The sequence below is a fragment of the Sapajus apella genome, unplaced genomic scaffold, assembly GCF_009761245.1.
Source record: "Sapajus apella isolate SASKATOON/1434 unplaced genomic scaffold, GSC_monkey_1.0 scaffold41, whole genome shotgun sequence".
In the NCBI taxonomy this organism is placed as follows: domain Eukaryota; kingdom Metazoa; phylum Chordata; class Mammalia; order Primates; family Cebidae; genus Sapajus; species Sapajus apella.
Window position 1 is genome coordinate 12,485,722 of NW_022436981.1, and position 17,004 is coordinate 12,502,725.

A 17,004-nucleotide genomic window follows, 5' to 3' on the forward strand; every position below is an offset into this window, starting at 1 on the left:
TTATTTCCTCAGTCTCCTTTGCTGGTAGTTTTTCTGGTATTTGAAATTAACTTGAAATGTTAATTTTAACATTCTTCTTAACTTGGAATGTCCCAGCACTTGATACTTGGTCTTCTTCACTTTTTCTCCCTTTTCTCTCATATCTTATATTCAATCCATCCACAAGATGTTTGTACTCAAATATATCCAGTTTCTGACCATTTTTCTTCATCAGTGACACTACCAGCCTGGTCCTATACATCATCACCTCCCACTTAAGTTGCCCTGGTAGCTGTAACTGGCCTCCTTGTTTCCATCCTTGTTAACACCATTTTAACAATCCTGTTCTTAACACAGTAGCCAGAACAAGCCTTTCAAAATATAACCAGATCACTTTATTACTTCAACTCAAAGCTTTTTAATAGCTTACAGTCTTATTCAGAAAAAAAATACTGAAGGCTTTTAATGCCTTTAAGACACTGTGATAATTGTCTCATTCTCATTTCATTCCTGCTGCCTCCTTTCTGTTTTTTGTCTTGCCAGAGCCGAGTTGCTTGTTTCCTCTGCCTGCATCAATATTCCTGAAGATAGCAATGTGGATAATGTCATTTCCTTTCACTTCTGTTCAAAGGACACTGTCTCAAAAAGACCTTCCCTTCTGAATTTCCAGGAACCCATGATCCCTATTCTGCTCTATTTTTTTTCCCCAAAAAACTTATAGCTTGTTACATAATTGACTTATTTATTACTTATTATGTCTTCCCCCACTAGAAAATATAAGCTTCCCAAGGGCAGAATTTTGTTTTTCTTGCATGGTCCATAGTAGGTGGTCAATAAATACGACCGGCACGCGGAAGGGGGACAACTTCTTAAATGATTTTTCCCCTTCTTCTAGCAGTATTTTACTTTCATTTCAACAATCGACACAGACTCTACGTCTTAGGGACCTGTTCTTTAGGGTATTTCCTTCTTAATTATATCCCCTTTTTAATTCACTTTTTTCTTGTGCTTATTTTATCTGCTAAACTCATTTTAGGCAAGTACAGTTGACTCATTAAACAACATGGGTGTGAACTGCTTCTATCCACTTATATGCAGATTTTTTTTCAACCAAACATGGGTAGAATATCCCAGTATTTATGGAGTGTGAAACTCACATATATGGAGGGCTGCTTTCCATGTGCGTAGGCTCTTCAGTGCTGACTGTGGACTTGAGTATGTACAGATTTTGGTATATGCAGAGGTCCTGGAACCATTCTCCCAGTAAACCGAGGAACAACTGTATGTTTAACTTTTTAGTCTTCAAGTCATCTTATACTCTTTCTCCATCTTTCATCTTTTCCTAGGTATATTTCTATTTCTAGGATTTTTTTTTTTCTCTGTCTCAGTTCCTGAAGACCTTTATTCTTAATGACTGGTATAAAAAATCCTACTTTCCCCTGGAAATATCTCTTAAGAAAAATTGTAACACTGATTTCAACCTTGTCCCATTTGTCTACCTTGTAGGTAGTCTTGAAATCCATGATTTGGATTTGCCCATTTTTCAAAATCCTACTGGAATGCAGATTTTATTTAAATTAAAGCTAACATGAAAATGACATAGTGTTACAAATCTACATATAGTTATTAGCTTATTTTTAATATGATTTTATCTATTTTAGAAAATGAAATGAATATTTGTATGTACATATATATTACATATATGTACATTTCTATAGTTAATGATTTTATTTTATCTGACCTTTACTGAATGTAAACAATTTCTTAATCGTTCTCTATTAAGAATCTAAAATTGTTTCATATTCTTATTTTTAACAGGTCATTGCTTTAGTGATGGATATATTTACAGATGTGGACATTTTCAAAGAAATAGTTGAGGCATCAACCCGAGGAGTATCTGTATACATTCTGCTTGATGAATCCAATTTTAATCATTTTCTATATATGACTGAGAAACAAGGTTGTTCAGTTCAGCGTCTCAGGGTAAGAATTATGTGTTTTTTCTCAAGTATTTTGTGTGTCATTTTCAACTCAGTCAAATTTAAGGCATGTTAAGATAGATGAATATAAAAGTTAAAAAGAAAAAAGTATCCGTATTTAAGGTTATGGAATGACTGATCACAGAAAGCTCCCCTGTACTTTTCAGAATGTGACAGAAAGCACATCTTCATGAGGGCTTTATATTGTGCTTTTATTGATTAATATTTAATATATCAGTTTTCCATGAACAGCTTTGAAAGCAATGACTCAGGTGCTTCTATGGTTCAGTATGTATTGCGTATCAGAATCATTTGGCATAGTATTTTCTGTTATTTTTGACTTTTTAAAGGTTAATTTTAACTTTAATTTATCATCAAGGCATTATAACCCAAAAGGGCTTATTATAGTCAGATCCTGAGTGATTTTTGATGCCATTCTGTGTAAAAATAAAGTGAAATCTCCTATTTAAGCTATGTTGAAATGTATATTTTAAATGATTACTTTTCTTAAGGATTTAATATTTGGGAGTTTTTTTAATTATTTCAATTTTTTTGTTTGCATTATGATTCTATCATATATGGATTTTGGTTTTCAAAATACTGTTTTCCTAGCCATAATTTTTGCTTTTTATTTATATATAATTCTAGAATATTCGAGTACGAACAGTAAAAGGCCAAGATTATCTTTTTAAAACCGGGGCAAAATTCCATGGAAAAATGGAACAGAAATTTTTGTTAGTTGACTGCCAGAAAGTGATATACGGTTCTTACAGGTAAGATCATTATGTCTACCTTCAGTATTATCAATCATTTAGATGATTTATTAGATTCACATTTCAATATCATCTGTTAAGCTCTTTCTTAAAAATTGAAAAAAAAAAAAAAAAAAAAAAAACACTTGCATGGGAGGTTAGAGACCTACATTTGAGCTATGGGCCTGCCGCTAAAGAGCATCACGATCTTAGGCAAATCATATAACTTCCTTGAGCTTCAGGTTCTTCATCCAGAAAATGAAGACATTGACCAATATCTAAGCTTCCCTACAGCTCTATGGTACCAAAAGTGGTTTTGCTTCTTATGGAAACATTGCATAGTGTGGATTTAGTTACAATCGTTTATAAAAACAGAAGCTATTTACCACTTTAAATAGTGGTATTGGATTTTTCTTATTTTGTATTCTTAAGAATCTGATCAAAGCAGAATTGGCTGCCCAGTCTACGTGAGGCTAGTTTGAGAGTGTAAGTGCTGCCCTAATCTTCTCTTATAAATAAATCCCTGGCTTCAGTCCTGAACGAGATACATAGTGATGCTTCATAAACAGGCAAATAAAAGCACCAGCAAACACTCATGAACTGCTAGGTCATGTAGCTTCATTATTAAATACCAAGGGAAGGATCCAGAAGAGCTGTGGATGTAAACATGACTGTGTAAGGCAAAATATTTGTCTCCTGTCTTAATTACAAAGTCCATGAAAAGGAAGTAACACATTGAAATGGTGGCCTTGGGCAGGTTACTTTATTTGGTTGTACATTAGTTTGCTCAGCTGTAAAGTGAGGAGAATCATAGAACCGGCCTCATGTCATTGCTGTGGGGACTAGATGAGTTAATGCATCCCAAACCCCTAATGTTAACTATTATTTTAGGACTTGATCTGCTACTTTCTGCCAACTCTCTCTTTAATCTCTGGCTCTTTTTTAAAAAACATGCTGTTTGGAGATCCACGTGAATATATATTATGAGCAGAAAATACAACTAGTGCTTGAAATTAGTGAGTCCTTTTAAAGACTCATTATATGTGAATATATTTGTCCAGACTCACTTGGTTTTAGAGAGTTTTTCATTCAACTTTTAATTAAAGTTGAGAGTTCACCTGACTTATAGAATGATTGTCATTTAAGCTCGTCATAATTAATACTGTCATTGTTATTTAACTTTTAAGATTATCTTCAATAGTCGATTTACCTCAACTTTGTTTTGCTCTCACTGGAAATTAATAAGTGCTAGTGTTGCAATGACTGTAGCTGAGCTAACTTTGATTAATGTGGGGAAAATCAAACAACAGCAGTGACCAAAAAAAAAAAAAAAAATTATATGTCTATATCTTTCTGTCTGTGAGGAGGAAGCCGGAGGCAGAATTAATGGAATTCCCAGGACCATGGATTATAAAAATTCATCACAACTCTTAACTAACACTCTATTCTCTTTGTTATCTCAAATTCATTTTAAGTATATATTTTTAAATAATGCCTGGTTGTCAATCATTGCCCTTTTTATTATTTCTCTGACATTATGATGGACCTTCCTATTGCTAAAAATATTTGAACAGGATGTGGTAGACTACCTATGAAGTAGTTTGGTTAAAAGTGAATTTCTTTTTGGTTTAAAAACAGCCTTTGTCCCTTATATTCTAGTATTGCCATTGTTTTCCTCATAGGCAAGTTGGAAATGCCTTCTTTAATTCAATATTCTTTGCCATGGGATGTCATTGGACTCTAAACTCCTACCATTCCTGGAGAGGCCCAGAATCTGTATCTACCACAGTTACACATTGTGTGACAGCTCACTCATCTTGATGATGATTTTATCAGGAAAACATGAGGAGTTTTTTCATAACATGATACTAAAATGGATGAATGTTTAGTAAAGCATTGTCTCTAAATCAAACTGAGAGATAATTTTATAGGTTTTTAAATTTCTGATCTCATGAGGTTGATAAAAGTTACTTTCAAAAGACAAGTTGACTGAAGTTGGCAGCTCTCAGGTTCCATTTTTTTAAATTATACTTTAAGTTCTGGGGTACATGTACAGAACATGCAGGTTTGTTACACAGGAATACACATGCCATGGTGGTTTGCTGCATCCATCACCCCATCATCTATATTAGATATTTCTCCTAATGCTATCCCTCCCTTATGCCCCCAGCCCCTGCTATCCCTCGCCTAGTGCCCCAGCCCCTGACAGGCTCCAGTGTGTTATGTTTCCCTCCCTGTGTCCGTGTTGTTCAACACCCACTTATGAGTGAGAGCATGCAGTATTTGGTTTTCTGTTCTTGTGTCAGCTTGCTGAGAATGGTGGTTTCCAGCCTTATCCATGTCCCTGCAAAGGGACTCATCCCTTTTTATACTTGCATAGTATGCCATGGTATATATGTGCCACATTTTTTTAATCCAGTCTAACGTTGATGGGCATTTGGGTTGGTTTCAATTCTTTGCTATTGTGAACAGTGCTGCAATAAACATATGTGTGCATGTGTTTCTTTATAATAGAATGATTTATAATCCTTTGGGTATATACTCAGTAATGGGATTGCTGGGCCAAATTGTATTTCTGGTTCTAGATCCTTGAGGAATTGCCACACTCTCTTCCACAATGGTTGAACTAATTTACACCCCCACTAGTAGTGTAAAAGCGTTCCTGTTTCTCCACATCCTCTCCAGCATCTGTTGTCTCCTGATTTTTCAATGATCACCATTCTAACTGGCGTGAGATGGTATCTCAGTGTGGTTTTGATTTTCATTTCTTTAATGACCAATGACCAGTGACGATGAGCACTTTTTCATATGCTGCATAAATGTCGTCTTTTGAGAAGTGTCTGTTCATATCCTTCACCCACTGTTTGATGGGTTGTTTATTTTTCTCTTGTAAATTTGTTTAAGTTGTTTGTAGATTCTGGATGTTAGCCCTTTGTCAGATGAAGAGATTGCAAAAATTTTTCCCATTCTCTTGGTTGTTGGTTCACTCTACTGATAGTTTCTTTGCTGTGCAGAAGCTCTTTAGTTTCATTAGACCCCATTTGTCTATTTTGGCTTTTGTTGCCATTGCTTTTGGTGTTTTAGTCATGAAGTCCTTGCCCACGCCTATGTCCTGAATGGTATTGCCTAGGTTTTCTTCTAGGGTTTTTATGTTGTTAAGTCTTATGTTTAAATATTTAATCTACCTGGAGTTAATTTTTGTATAAGGTGTAAGGAAGGGATCCAGTTTTAGCTTTCTACATATGGCTAGCCAGTTTTCCCAACACCATTTATGAAATAGGGAATCCTTTCCCCATTGCTTGTTTTTGTCACACTTGTCAAAGATCAGATGGTTGTAGATCTGTGGTGTTACTTCTGAGGCCTCTGTTCTGTTCCATTGGTCTATATCTCTGTTTTGGTACCAGTACCATGCTGTTTGGATTACTTATCCATCACAATGAAGTCAGCTACCTCCCTGAGATGCAAGGCTGGTTAAACATACACAAACCAATAAATGTAATCCATCACATGAACAGAAACAAAGACAAAAACCCCATAATTATCTCAGTACATGCAGAGAAGGGCTTCGACAAAATTTAATAGCCCTTTATGCTAAAAATTCTCAATAAGCTAGCTATCAATGGAATGTATCTCAAAATAATAGGATCTATTTATGACAAACCCATAGCCAACATCATACTGAATGGGCAAAAACCTGGAAGGATTCCCTTTGAAAACAGGCACAAAACTAGGATGCCATCTCTCACCACTCCTTCTCAACATAGTATTGGAAGTTCTGGCCAGGGCAATTAGGCAATTGAAAGAAATAAAGGAATTTAATTAGGAAAAGAAGAAGTCAAATTGTCTCCATTTTTAGACAACATGATTGTTTATTTAGAAGATCCCATCATCTCAGCCCAAAATCTCCTTAAGCTGATAAGCAACTTCAGCAAAGTCTCAGGATACAAAATCAAGGTGCAAAAATCACAAGCATTCCTATACACCAATAACAGACAGAGAGCGAAATCATGAGTGAACTCTCATTCACAATTACTACAAAGAGAATAAAATACCTAGAAGTACAACTAACGGGATGTGAAGGACCTCTTCAAGGAGAACTACAAATCACTGCTCAAGGAAATAAGGGAGGACACAAACAGATGGAAAAACATTCCATGCTCATGGTTAGGAAGAATCAATATCATGAAAATGGCCATACTGCCCAAAGTAATTTATAGATTCAATGCTATCCCTGTCAAGCTACATTGACTTTCTTCATAGAATTGGAAAAAACCACCTTAAATTTCATATGGAACCAAAAAGAGCCCATATACCCAAGACAATCCTAAGCAAAAAGAACAAAGCTGGAGGCATGACTTCAAACTATACTACAAGGCTGCAGTAATCAGGCCCCATTTCTAACCACACATAAAGATCATCATCGTTGAGTTCCATGCTACAACCAGCATACTGTTACTATTTAAACTCAATGGACTGTAAAACCCCAGCCAGGAACTCAGAATTTTTAAGTCAACTTCATGATTAATGTCTGACAGTGTGTGTTTAGTGGATCTGGAAGTAGATAATTTTTTATCCATGAAAATATTTGCACATTTGAAAATATTTCTTAAAAACATTTGAAAATGTTTCTTAAAAAATCAAATATTATTAAATTATGTACAGTACGAAACAGTGGTTTTTGTTTTCCATCTTTAACCACCTCTGGTCCTGATCTCCAGATACAGTTGTCAGTTCTTTTAGTTCTTCTGATACTTATTTCATCTCTTAAATAACATGGTTATACTATTCTTTTTTAATTTACCAGTTTCACATATTATCTTAGCTTTTGATATTTGGAGAATTGTGTTTTCTACCTATTATTTCTTCTAGTCCCCATTCTTCCAGTATAGTTCTATCATAATTTTTGGTTAAATGTGAAGTCCGGGCCTACATTGTTGAAACTGTCATAATGGAGCACTGATGTGCCAAAGAGTGATATATGGTTTTTTTTTTTTTCCATAACAAAGTTAATAACAACCATTTATTTTTATTCATTGTCTTTATTTTCTATTCTTTTTAAAAAATAAAAGTAGTTTATAAAACGTTATATAAAGAAAACGTATTAATCCAACTGATACGAAAGTAATAAAAAATTTTATAACAATTGATAACATCTATTAGAAAATAGAAATATTTAAAAACTGCTTCAATATGAGAAAGACAGGATGAAAAAAACAAGGTTCGTAAATATGAATAATATATTTAAGTATTTTTTGCCAAAACCAGAAAAAGATACATATGATACACATAGAACTTTGATTATACCTTCTGTTCGACTGTTGGTATAAAAGCTAGCCAGTGAAAATAAATGAAAATAAAAATAAGTTATGGAACATGGATAGAAAAGTGTGATGATTTATAGATAAAATTGCTGTTTATATAAAACACCCAGAAAAAAATCTTGTTTTCTATTTGTCTGTTGCTACTTTTTTCTCCAATTGACCACACAGATTTTGCAGGACATGAATGACTTTCCCAAATGCTCAGTTACTGCCAACCGTCTGTGATATCCCATCTGAACTAGCAGTTCCTTAAATTGGAGGCACACCTGGGGGCCTGGTATTTCCCATATTTCTAAGTGATTTGATCCATGATTTCTTAAATCCCATTTTTCCTTGCTTTTGTTTCCAAGTCTTCATTTTTCTCCCAAGATTGCTCAAGGACTTTTAAGATAAAAAATTTATAATTCTAGGTCATTTATGGCTTAACGTGGGATGGAACTCTAAGTTGAACCATTTTTCTTCTGAATTGGTAAGATATCCCATAGTCAAAGTTGCTGCTGAGAAGTTTCAACAATTACTATTAGTCACATTCTTTTCATGCAGCCATTTTTTCTTTCCTGAACCTTTCAGGATTTCTCTTTTTTCCCTATTAGTTTGTTTTTCTTTTTTCCAGTTTCTTGAGGTATAAAGTTAGGTTGTTGCATGAGATCTTTTGGCTTTTAAAAAAATGTTTTATTGATACAAATATTTGTACATATTCATAAGGTATAGGTCATATTTTATTACATGTGTAGACTAGGTAATGATTAAGTCAGGAGAGATCTTTTAGCTTTTTTAATATACGTATTTATAGCTATAAACTTCCCTCTTAGTGCTTTTGCTACATGTCATGAATTTTGATATCTTGTGTTTTTTATGTTCATTTGTCTCAAGGTATTTTCTAATTTCCTTTGTGACTTCTTTTACTCATTGGCTATTTCAAAACTGTGTTGTTTACTTTCCACCTATCTGTGAGTTTTCCAGTTTTCCTTGTGCCATTGATTGCTAGTTTTGTTCTGTTGCAGTCAGATAAGATACTTTGTGTGATTTAAATCTTTAATTTGTTGAGGTTTGTTTTGCCTAACATATGGTCTGTCTTGGAGAATATACCATGTGTACTTGAGAAGAATGTATATTCTGCCTTTGTCAAGTGTTCTGTATGTGTCTATTAGGTGCTGTTGGTCTGTACTCTTGTTCAAGTTGTCTGTGTTCATTTTGGTCTTGTGTGACATTGTATTCATTACTGAAAGTGAGCATGGAAGTCTCTTACTAATACTGTGTTGCTGTCTGCTTTCCCCTTCAATTCTGTTAAAGTTTGCTTTGTATTTTAGGAGCTCTGAGGTTTGCTGTACAAATACTTATAATTGTTTTATCTTCTTGATGAATTGACCCCTTTTTCATTATATAACATTCTTCTTTATCTCTTGTAAGTTCTTTTTTTAAAATTAAAATTAAATTAATTTTATTTTAATTTAAAAATGTTATTTCTTTTTTTATCCTCTTTTAGCTTATGTGTATCCTTAGTTGAAAGGTGAGTCTCTGGAAGATAGCATATATTTGGATGCTGGTTTTTTTTAATCCATTCAATTTATGTCTTCCAGTGAGGTAATTTAATCCATGTACCTTTTAACTAATTACTGATAGAGGACTTACTTTTGTCATTTTTTTTTTCTGTATATCTTATAACTTCTTTGTTCTTCTTTCCTCTTTACTACAGTCTTTTGTGTTTTGTCGATTTTTTTCCCACATATGCTTTGATTATCTTCTCATTTCCTTTTGTGTGTGTTCTAAAGATACTTTCTTTTCAGTAGTCACTAGAATTACATAAAACTTTTTAAAGTTATATCATTCTGTTTTAAACTGATAACTTCAATCACATGTGAAAACTCCACTCCTTTATAGCTCTGTTCCTCTCTTTACATAATTGTCACAAATTACGTCTTTATATATTATTTACCAATAAGCACAAATTTAAAGTTATTCTTTCAATCTTTCACATTTAAATTCTGTGAACCATGTCTGCAACTAGTGCATGTCACTTCATTTGTCTACATATTTACTTTTATTGCAGAACCTCATATTGTCATAAGGCTTTGTGTTGCTCTCTACCATCCTTTTATTTGAACTTAAAAGATCCACTTTAGCATTTCGTGTAGAGTAGAGCTACTAGTAATGAACTTCCTCAGATTTCAGTTATCTGGGACAGTCTTAATTTCTCCTTCCTTTTGAAGGACAGTTTTGCTGGATTCTTGGTGTTATCAGTGTTTTTCTTATAGCTCTTTGATTATATTTTCCTACTCCATTATAGCCTGCAAAGTTTCTGCTAAGAAAGTCACTGATAATCTAATGGAAGCTCCCTTGTATGTGACAAATCACATTTCTTTTGTTGCTTTTAAGATTTTCTCTCTGTCTTTGACTTTAAACAGGTCTGATTATAATGTGTCTTGGTATACATTATACCAAGTATATATATACTGGTATTTTGGATTTATGCCAGTTTGAGTTCTTTAAAATTCACACGTCAATTGTTTTCCTCAGACTCAGAAAGTTTTTGTCCACTATTTCTTCAAATGAGTTTTCTGATTCTTTGTCTCTCCTCTTTCTCAGCTTCTCATAATGCGTATATTGATCTGCTTGGTAGTCCCATAAATTATTTAGTATATCTTTGCTTTTCTTCATTCTTTTTTTTTTTTTTTTTTTCATTATGCTCCTCTGACTCAGTGATTTCAGTGACCTGTCTTCAGGTTTATTCATTATTTCTTCTGCCTGATCAAGTCTGCTATTTGAACCCTTCTAATGAATTATTCAGTTATTTTATTTTTCGGTTCTAGAACTTCCTTTTAGCTCTATTTTATAGTTGTTGATATTTTCATTCCATTGATATATCATTTTCCTGACTTTGTTTACTTGTCTGTGTGTGTGTGTGTTGTTGTTTTTGTTTGTTTTTAGTTCATTGAGCATTTTTATATCAGTTATTCTAAATATTTTATCAGGGAGCTCATAGATCTGTGATTCTTTAGGGTCAGTTTCTGGAGTTTTATTTTATTTCTTATGATTGGACTGAGTTCCCCTGCTTCTTCATATATCTTGTAATTTTTGCTAGTATTCAGACATTTTAAAAATAAGCAGTCACCTCCCCCAGTCTTTGTATACTGTCTTTGTTCAGGGGAAGACCTTTACCATTGAGCGCAGTCACAGATTTTTATATTAAAAGATCCTGATTGGCATTTTGACTGGCATGGTTTCTGAGGCCTGCATTTACTAATACTGTATAAAGTGAGTACAGTGAAGTCTGTCCTTTAGTGATTGAGGCAGCTGGCCACAAATCCTGTTTACACCTCTTGGCATCTTAAATTATACTTATTCAGTAAGCCACAGAGATAACAGTCTGAAAACTTACAGACTCTTAAAATATATGCATTAGCATAGCTGTATCATACATTATATCATGTTAGAGCTATAAAGCATTGCAGCTGTTATGCTGTCCATATCCTTGCGTTCAGCATGAGGAAAGTGAAGCCCAAGCTCGTGTGGCTACAACTCAGCAGAAGCCAGGCCTCTTGACTTTTTCTCCAATACTAGCTTTACTACATTCTGCCACGATGATATATATGAAATATATCAATTTTTATGCCATAAAGTTTCAACACAGATGCAAAATACACAGCAGGTTTCCTATCTTTCTTTCTTTCTTTTAATGTTCTAAATTATTTCATTAGTGTTTTGGGAACAGTTGGTTTTTGGTTGCATGGATAAGTTCTTTAGTGGCGTTTTCTGAGATTTTGGTGCACCCATTACCCAAGCACACTCTACACAAAGTGTAGTCTTTTACCCCTAACCCCTCTCCTACCCTCTCCTTCTAGTCCCTGAAGGTCATTATGTCATTCTGATGCCTTTGCATCTTCATATCTTAACTCTCACTTGTAAGTGAGAACATAAAATATTTGGTTTTCCATTCCTGAGTTACTTCACTTAGAATAATCGTCTCCAATTCCATTCAGATTGCTGCAAATGCCATTATTTTGTTCTTTTTTTATGGCTGAGTAGTATGCTGCGGTATATACATACCACATTTTCTTTATCCACTTGTTGGTTGATGAGCATTAATACTGGTTCCATATTTTTGCTATTTCAAATTGTGCTGCTATAAACATGCATGTGCAAGTGTTTTTCATAAAATGACTTACTTTCCTCTGGGTGGATACCCAATAGTGGGATTGCCGGATTGAATGGTAGTTCTAAGTTTAGTTCTTCAAGAAATCTTCACCCTATTTTCCATAGTGGTTGTACTAGTTTACATTCCTATCAGGAGTGTAAAAATGTTCGCTTTCACCACATGCATGCCAATGTCTACTAGTTTTTGATGTTTTAATTATGGCCATTCTTACAGGAGTAAGGTGGCACCTCATTTTTAATTTGCATTTCCCAGATAATTAGTGATGTTTAGCATTTTGTTTTGTGTTTTTGTTGGTCATTTGTATATTTTCTTTTGAGAATTGTCTATTCATATCTTTTGCCCACTTTCGATGTGATTATTTATTTTTTTCTTGCTGATTTGAGTACCTTCTGGATTCTGGATATTAATCCTTTGCTGGATGCAGAGCTGGTGAATATTTTCTCCCACTCTGTTTACTCTGCTGATTATTACTTTTGCTGTATAGAAGCTTTTTTGTTCTATCTATTTTTATTTGTTTGCTTTTGTTGCATTGGCTTTGGGGTTCTTGGTCATGAACTCTGCATAAGCCAATGTCTAGAAGAGTTTTTACGACGTTATCTTTTAGAATTGTTATGATTTCAGTCTTGGATTTAAGTGTTTGACACACCTTGAGTTGATTTTTGCTTAAGGTAAGAAATGAGGATTCAGTTTCATTCTTTTACATGTAGCTTACCAATTATTCCAGTACCATTTGTTGAATAGGGTGTTCTTTCCCCACTTTTTGTTTTGGTTTGCTTTGCTGAAGATCAGTTGGCTGTAGGTATTTGGCTTTATTTCTGGTTTCTTTATTCTGTCCCATTGGTGTATGTGCCTATTATTATACCAGTACCATGCTGTTTTGGTAGCCATAGCCTTGTAATATAATTTGAAGTCAGGTAATGTAATGCTTGTAGATTTGTTAATTTTGCTTGGTTTTGCTTTGACTGTGCAGGTTCTTTTTTGGTTCCATAAGTTAGGATTGTTTCTTCTTGTTCTGTTAAAAATGATGTTGGTATTTTGATGGGAATTGCATTAAATCTGCAGATTGCTTTTGAAAATGCACAGCAAGTTTTTCTTTGGACTTCTGGAAAGTAGTGGATTCAAAGCTATAATCTGAGTTGCATTGTTATTTAAAATATGAATATGAGGATGGGAAGACATGTATTATAAGCATGGAATGATGGAAAACATTCTAAATAATGGTAGCCAAAAAACCATACAAAAACATATTTTGCAACCATTAAGTGATACTTTTTAGTAAACTGTATGTTTTTATCAGTCTTTTAACTTAAATGATTATAATTTTTCCTTTTTTTTTTTTTTACCCCCAGCTATATGTGGTTATTTGAGAAAGCTCACCTCAGCATGGTTCAAATAATCACAGGACAACTTGTTGAGTCTTTTGATGAAGAATTTAGAACTCTCTATGCCAGATCCTGTGTCCCCAGTTCATTTGCTCAGGAAGAATCAGCAAGGGTGAAGCATGGCAAAACTCTCTGGGAAAATGGCACTTACCAGCATTCAATTTCTTCATTAGCATCTGTTTCCAGCCAAAGAAACCTTTTTGGTAGACAAGACCAGATTCATAAACTAGATTCTAGTTACTTCAAAAACAGAGGGATATATACTTTAAATGAGCATGACAAATATAACATAAGAAATCACGGATACAAACCTCATTTTGTTCCAAACTTTAATGGTCCAAATGCAATACGTCAATTTCAACCCAGTCAGATCAATGAAAACTGGAAAAGGCATAGTTATGCTGGCGAACAGCCAGAAACAGTGCCATACCTCCTACTTAATAGGGCTCTGAATAGATCCAATAATGCACCTGGTAATTGGAAAAGACCTTCTGATAGTCTCAGTGTGGCATCCTCATCACGGGAAGGCTATGCACGCCACCACAACACACCCGCCCAGAGTTTTGCCAATCGGTTTGCACAGAGAAAAACAACTACTCTTGCAGACAGAAATTCAAATGTTCGGAGGTCTTTTAATGGGACAGATAATTATACCCGCTTTTTGCAACAACGAATGCCAACCCTTGAACATACCACAAAGTCATTCCTACGTAACCGGAGAATTGAATCCTACTTAAATGATCATTCAGAAGCTACACCGGACTCAAATGGATCAGCTTTAGGTGACCAATCTGAGGGCTATGACAGTCCTGAGAATTTGAAGGCCAATGCCCTTTATACTCATTCTCGGCTTCGTTCCTCTTTAGTGTTTAAACCCACTTTACCTGAGCAAAAGGAAGTTAACAGTTGTACAACTGGCTCCTCAAATTCAACTATCGTTGGTTCTCAGGGAAGTGAGACACCTAAAGAGGTCCCAGACACCCCTACACATGTACAGCACTTGACAGACAAACTCTTGCCAGAATCAACTCCAAAGCTCCCTTCGCAGTCAGAGGCACCAAAAATGCACACCTTGCAGGTTCCTGAAAACCACTCAATAGCCTTAAACGAAACTACAAACGGCCACACAGAGTCAAATAACTATATATATACAACCTTGTGTGTAAATAAGCAGACAGAAAATCTAAAGAATCAACAGAATGAGAATCTGCTTAAAAGGCGAAGTTTCCCGTTATTTGACAACTCAAAAGCCAACTTGGATCCTGGAAATAGTAAGCATTGTGTATATAGTACACTTACCAGGAATCGAGTTAGACAACCAGAAAAGCCCAAAGAAGATTTACTAAAAAGTTCTAAAAGTATGCACAATGTGACTCATAATATGGAGGAGGATGAGGAGGAAATTACCAAGAGAAACCCTCCAAGCAGCGCTACTACCAAATCAATTTCCATTGCTGCTTTACTTGATATGAATAAAGAAGAATCCAACAAAGAACTCACTTCAAAGAAGGAAGTTAAGGGTTCCCCAAGTTTTTTGAAAAAGGGGTCTCAGAAGTTAAGGTCATTACTTAGCCTTACCCCAGATAAGAAAGAAAATCTATCCAAAAATAAAGCGCCTGCCTTTTATAGATTGTGTAGTAGCTCTGACACGTTAGTTTCTGAGGGTGAAGAAAACCAAAAACCAAAGAAATCAGATACAAAAGTTGATTCATCTCCTAGAAGAAAGCATTCTTCCTCATCCAACTCTCAAGGCAGCATCCACAAAAGTAAGGAAGACGTCAGAGGTAGCCCATCTCCAGGAATAAATGCTCCGTCAGATGAAAATAAAAGAACACCTTCTCCAGGCCCAGTTGAAAGCAAGTTCTTGGAAAGGGCAGGAGATGCCTCTGCCCCAAGATTTAACACTGAACAGATCCAATACCGAGATTCAAGGGAGATTAATGCAGTTGTTACTCATGAGAGAAGACCAACTTCTTCAAGGCCAACACCCAATGAGCTTCTACGGACTCATTCAACTGATCGGCGTGTTTACAGTCGTTTTGAGCCATTTTGTAAGATTGAGAGCTCTATTCAACCAGCAAGCAACATGCCAAATACCAGTATAAATCGCCCAGAAATAAAATCTGCGACTATGGGCAACAGTTATGGCAGGTCTAGTCCAATGCTTAATTACAACACTGGCGTTTATCACTCATATCAACCGAATGAGAACAAATTTCGAGGATTTGTGCAAAAGTTTGGAAACTTTTTACACAAAAATAAATAGCTATTAAAATGCAAAATGAATGAGGCTATAAATATTTGTCCAAAGAAAATTGTGGACAGTCTTTGTAACATGCCAATAGATTTCCCTAAGAACAGAATGATGGGTATGATGTATATGTTCACCGGTGTACTATATAAAGTTATTTTTCTGTGTGATAAAGTTAGAGTCTGCTGTAGATAGAATTTCTCTGTAAACACATAATTTGTAAGTGGTAATGGTAAAAATATCAGATATATTTAAATCATTTTCTTTAGACTGAAGATCTTAAGTCTCACTTAGAGACTTTTTTGGATGATGTATGGTGTATGGATTTTAACCCTTTCCTTTTAAAAAGGTCATACTACCCTCAGTAATCCTTTATAATGTGTCTTTATAGTGTTTTCATATCTTCAAAAATATAAGCAAATGGGACAAAGGCTTTTTTAAAATTAAATTCTATAGGATAACTTGTTATATTTTGTTAGTATGAATTTTTCCGTGGGGCATTGTACCGCTATTTGGGCAACAGCAGTACCATTTAAACTGTTGTTTTTTTTTTTTTTAATTTTGCCTGAAGTGTTTGTAAAGTATCATCCTCGTGTAGTATAATGACATTCATAGAAGTTTATTTTCCTAAGCCTTTGAAAACTGCCTGGAATGTGCTTTCTCTACTCTGGACTCAGGGAGCTGCACTCCTCTCATCCTTAGGCTGCTGATTTTTTTATAGTCATTCCTTAATTCACATTTATAACAAACCAGTAGGAATTTAGAAAATCTGAATGATTACCCCTCCTTTCTCTATTGTGTAAAAGCTTTTAGAAACGTAAAATTCTGCCTTAATTTTTGTTAGATTGCTGTGACAATGCTAAGGTGTCTTGCTTTTGAAAATTCTTGATTTTTTGTTTTTGAAATGGAATCTCACTGTATTGCCCAGGCTGGAGTGCACTGGCATGATCTCAGCTCACTGCAACCTCTGCCTCTTGGGTTCAAGGAATTCTCCTGCATCAGCCTTCTGAGTAGCTGGCATTACAGGCAGGTGTGGTGTCACCATGCCCAGCTAATTTGGCATTTTTACTAGAGACGGGGTTTCACCATGTTGGTCAGATGGTCTCAAACTCTTGACTTCATGATCTGCCTGCCTCAGCCTCCCAAAGTGCTGGGATTACATGTCTTGCTCTTCTTTAAGTCGT

The 17,004-nt window shown here is 34.9% G+C and overlaps 1 protein-coding gene across 1 annotated transcript in view; it reads left to right on the top strand.

The window, feature by feature from the left end:
* The window catches only part of FAM83B (family with sequence similarity 83 member B), a 94,607-nt gene extending 77,838 nt beyond the window's left edge, over positions 1-16,769 (top strand). Inside the window, exons 3-5 of the mRNA XM_032299742.1 lie at positions 1,798-1,962; positions 2,607-2,731; positions 13,537-16,769. Coding sequence (XP_032155633.1) covers positions 1,798-1,962; positions 2,607-2,731; positions 13,537-15,835 — 2,589 coding nt within the window. The 3' untranslated portion in view covers positions 15,836-16,769. The remainder of the gene's footprint in view (positions 1-1,797; positions 1,963-2,606; positions 2,732-13,536) is intronic.
* Positions 16,770-17,004: the final 235 nt, after the last annotated feature.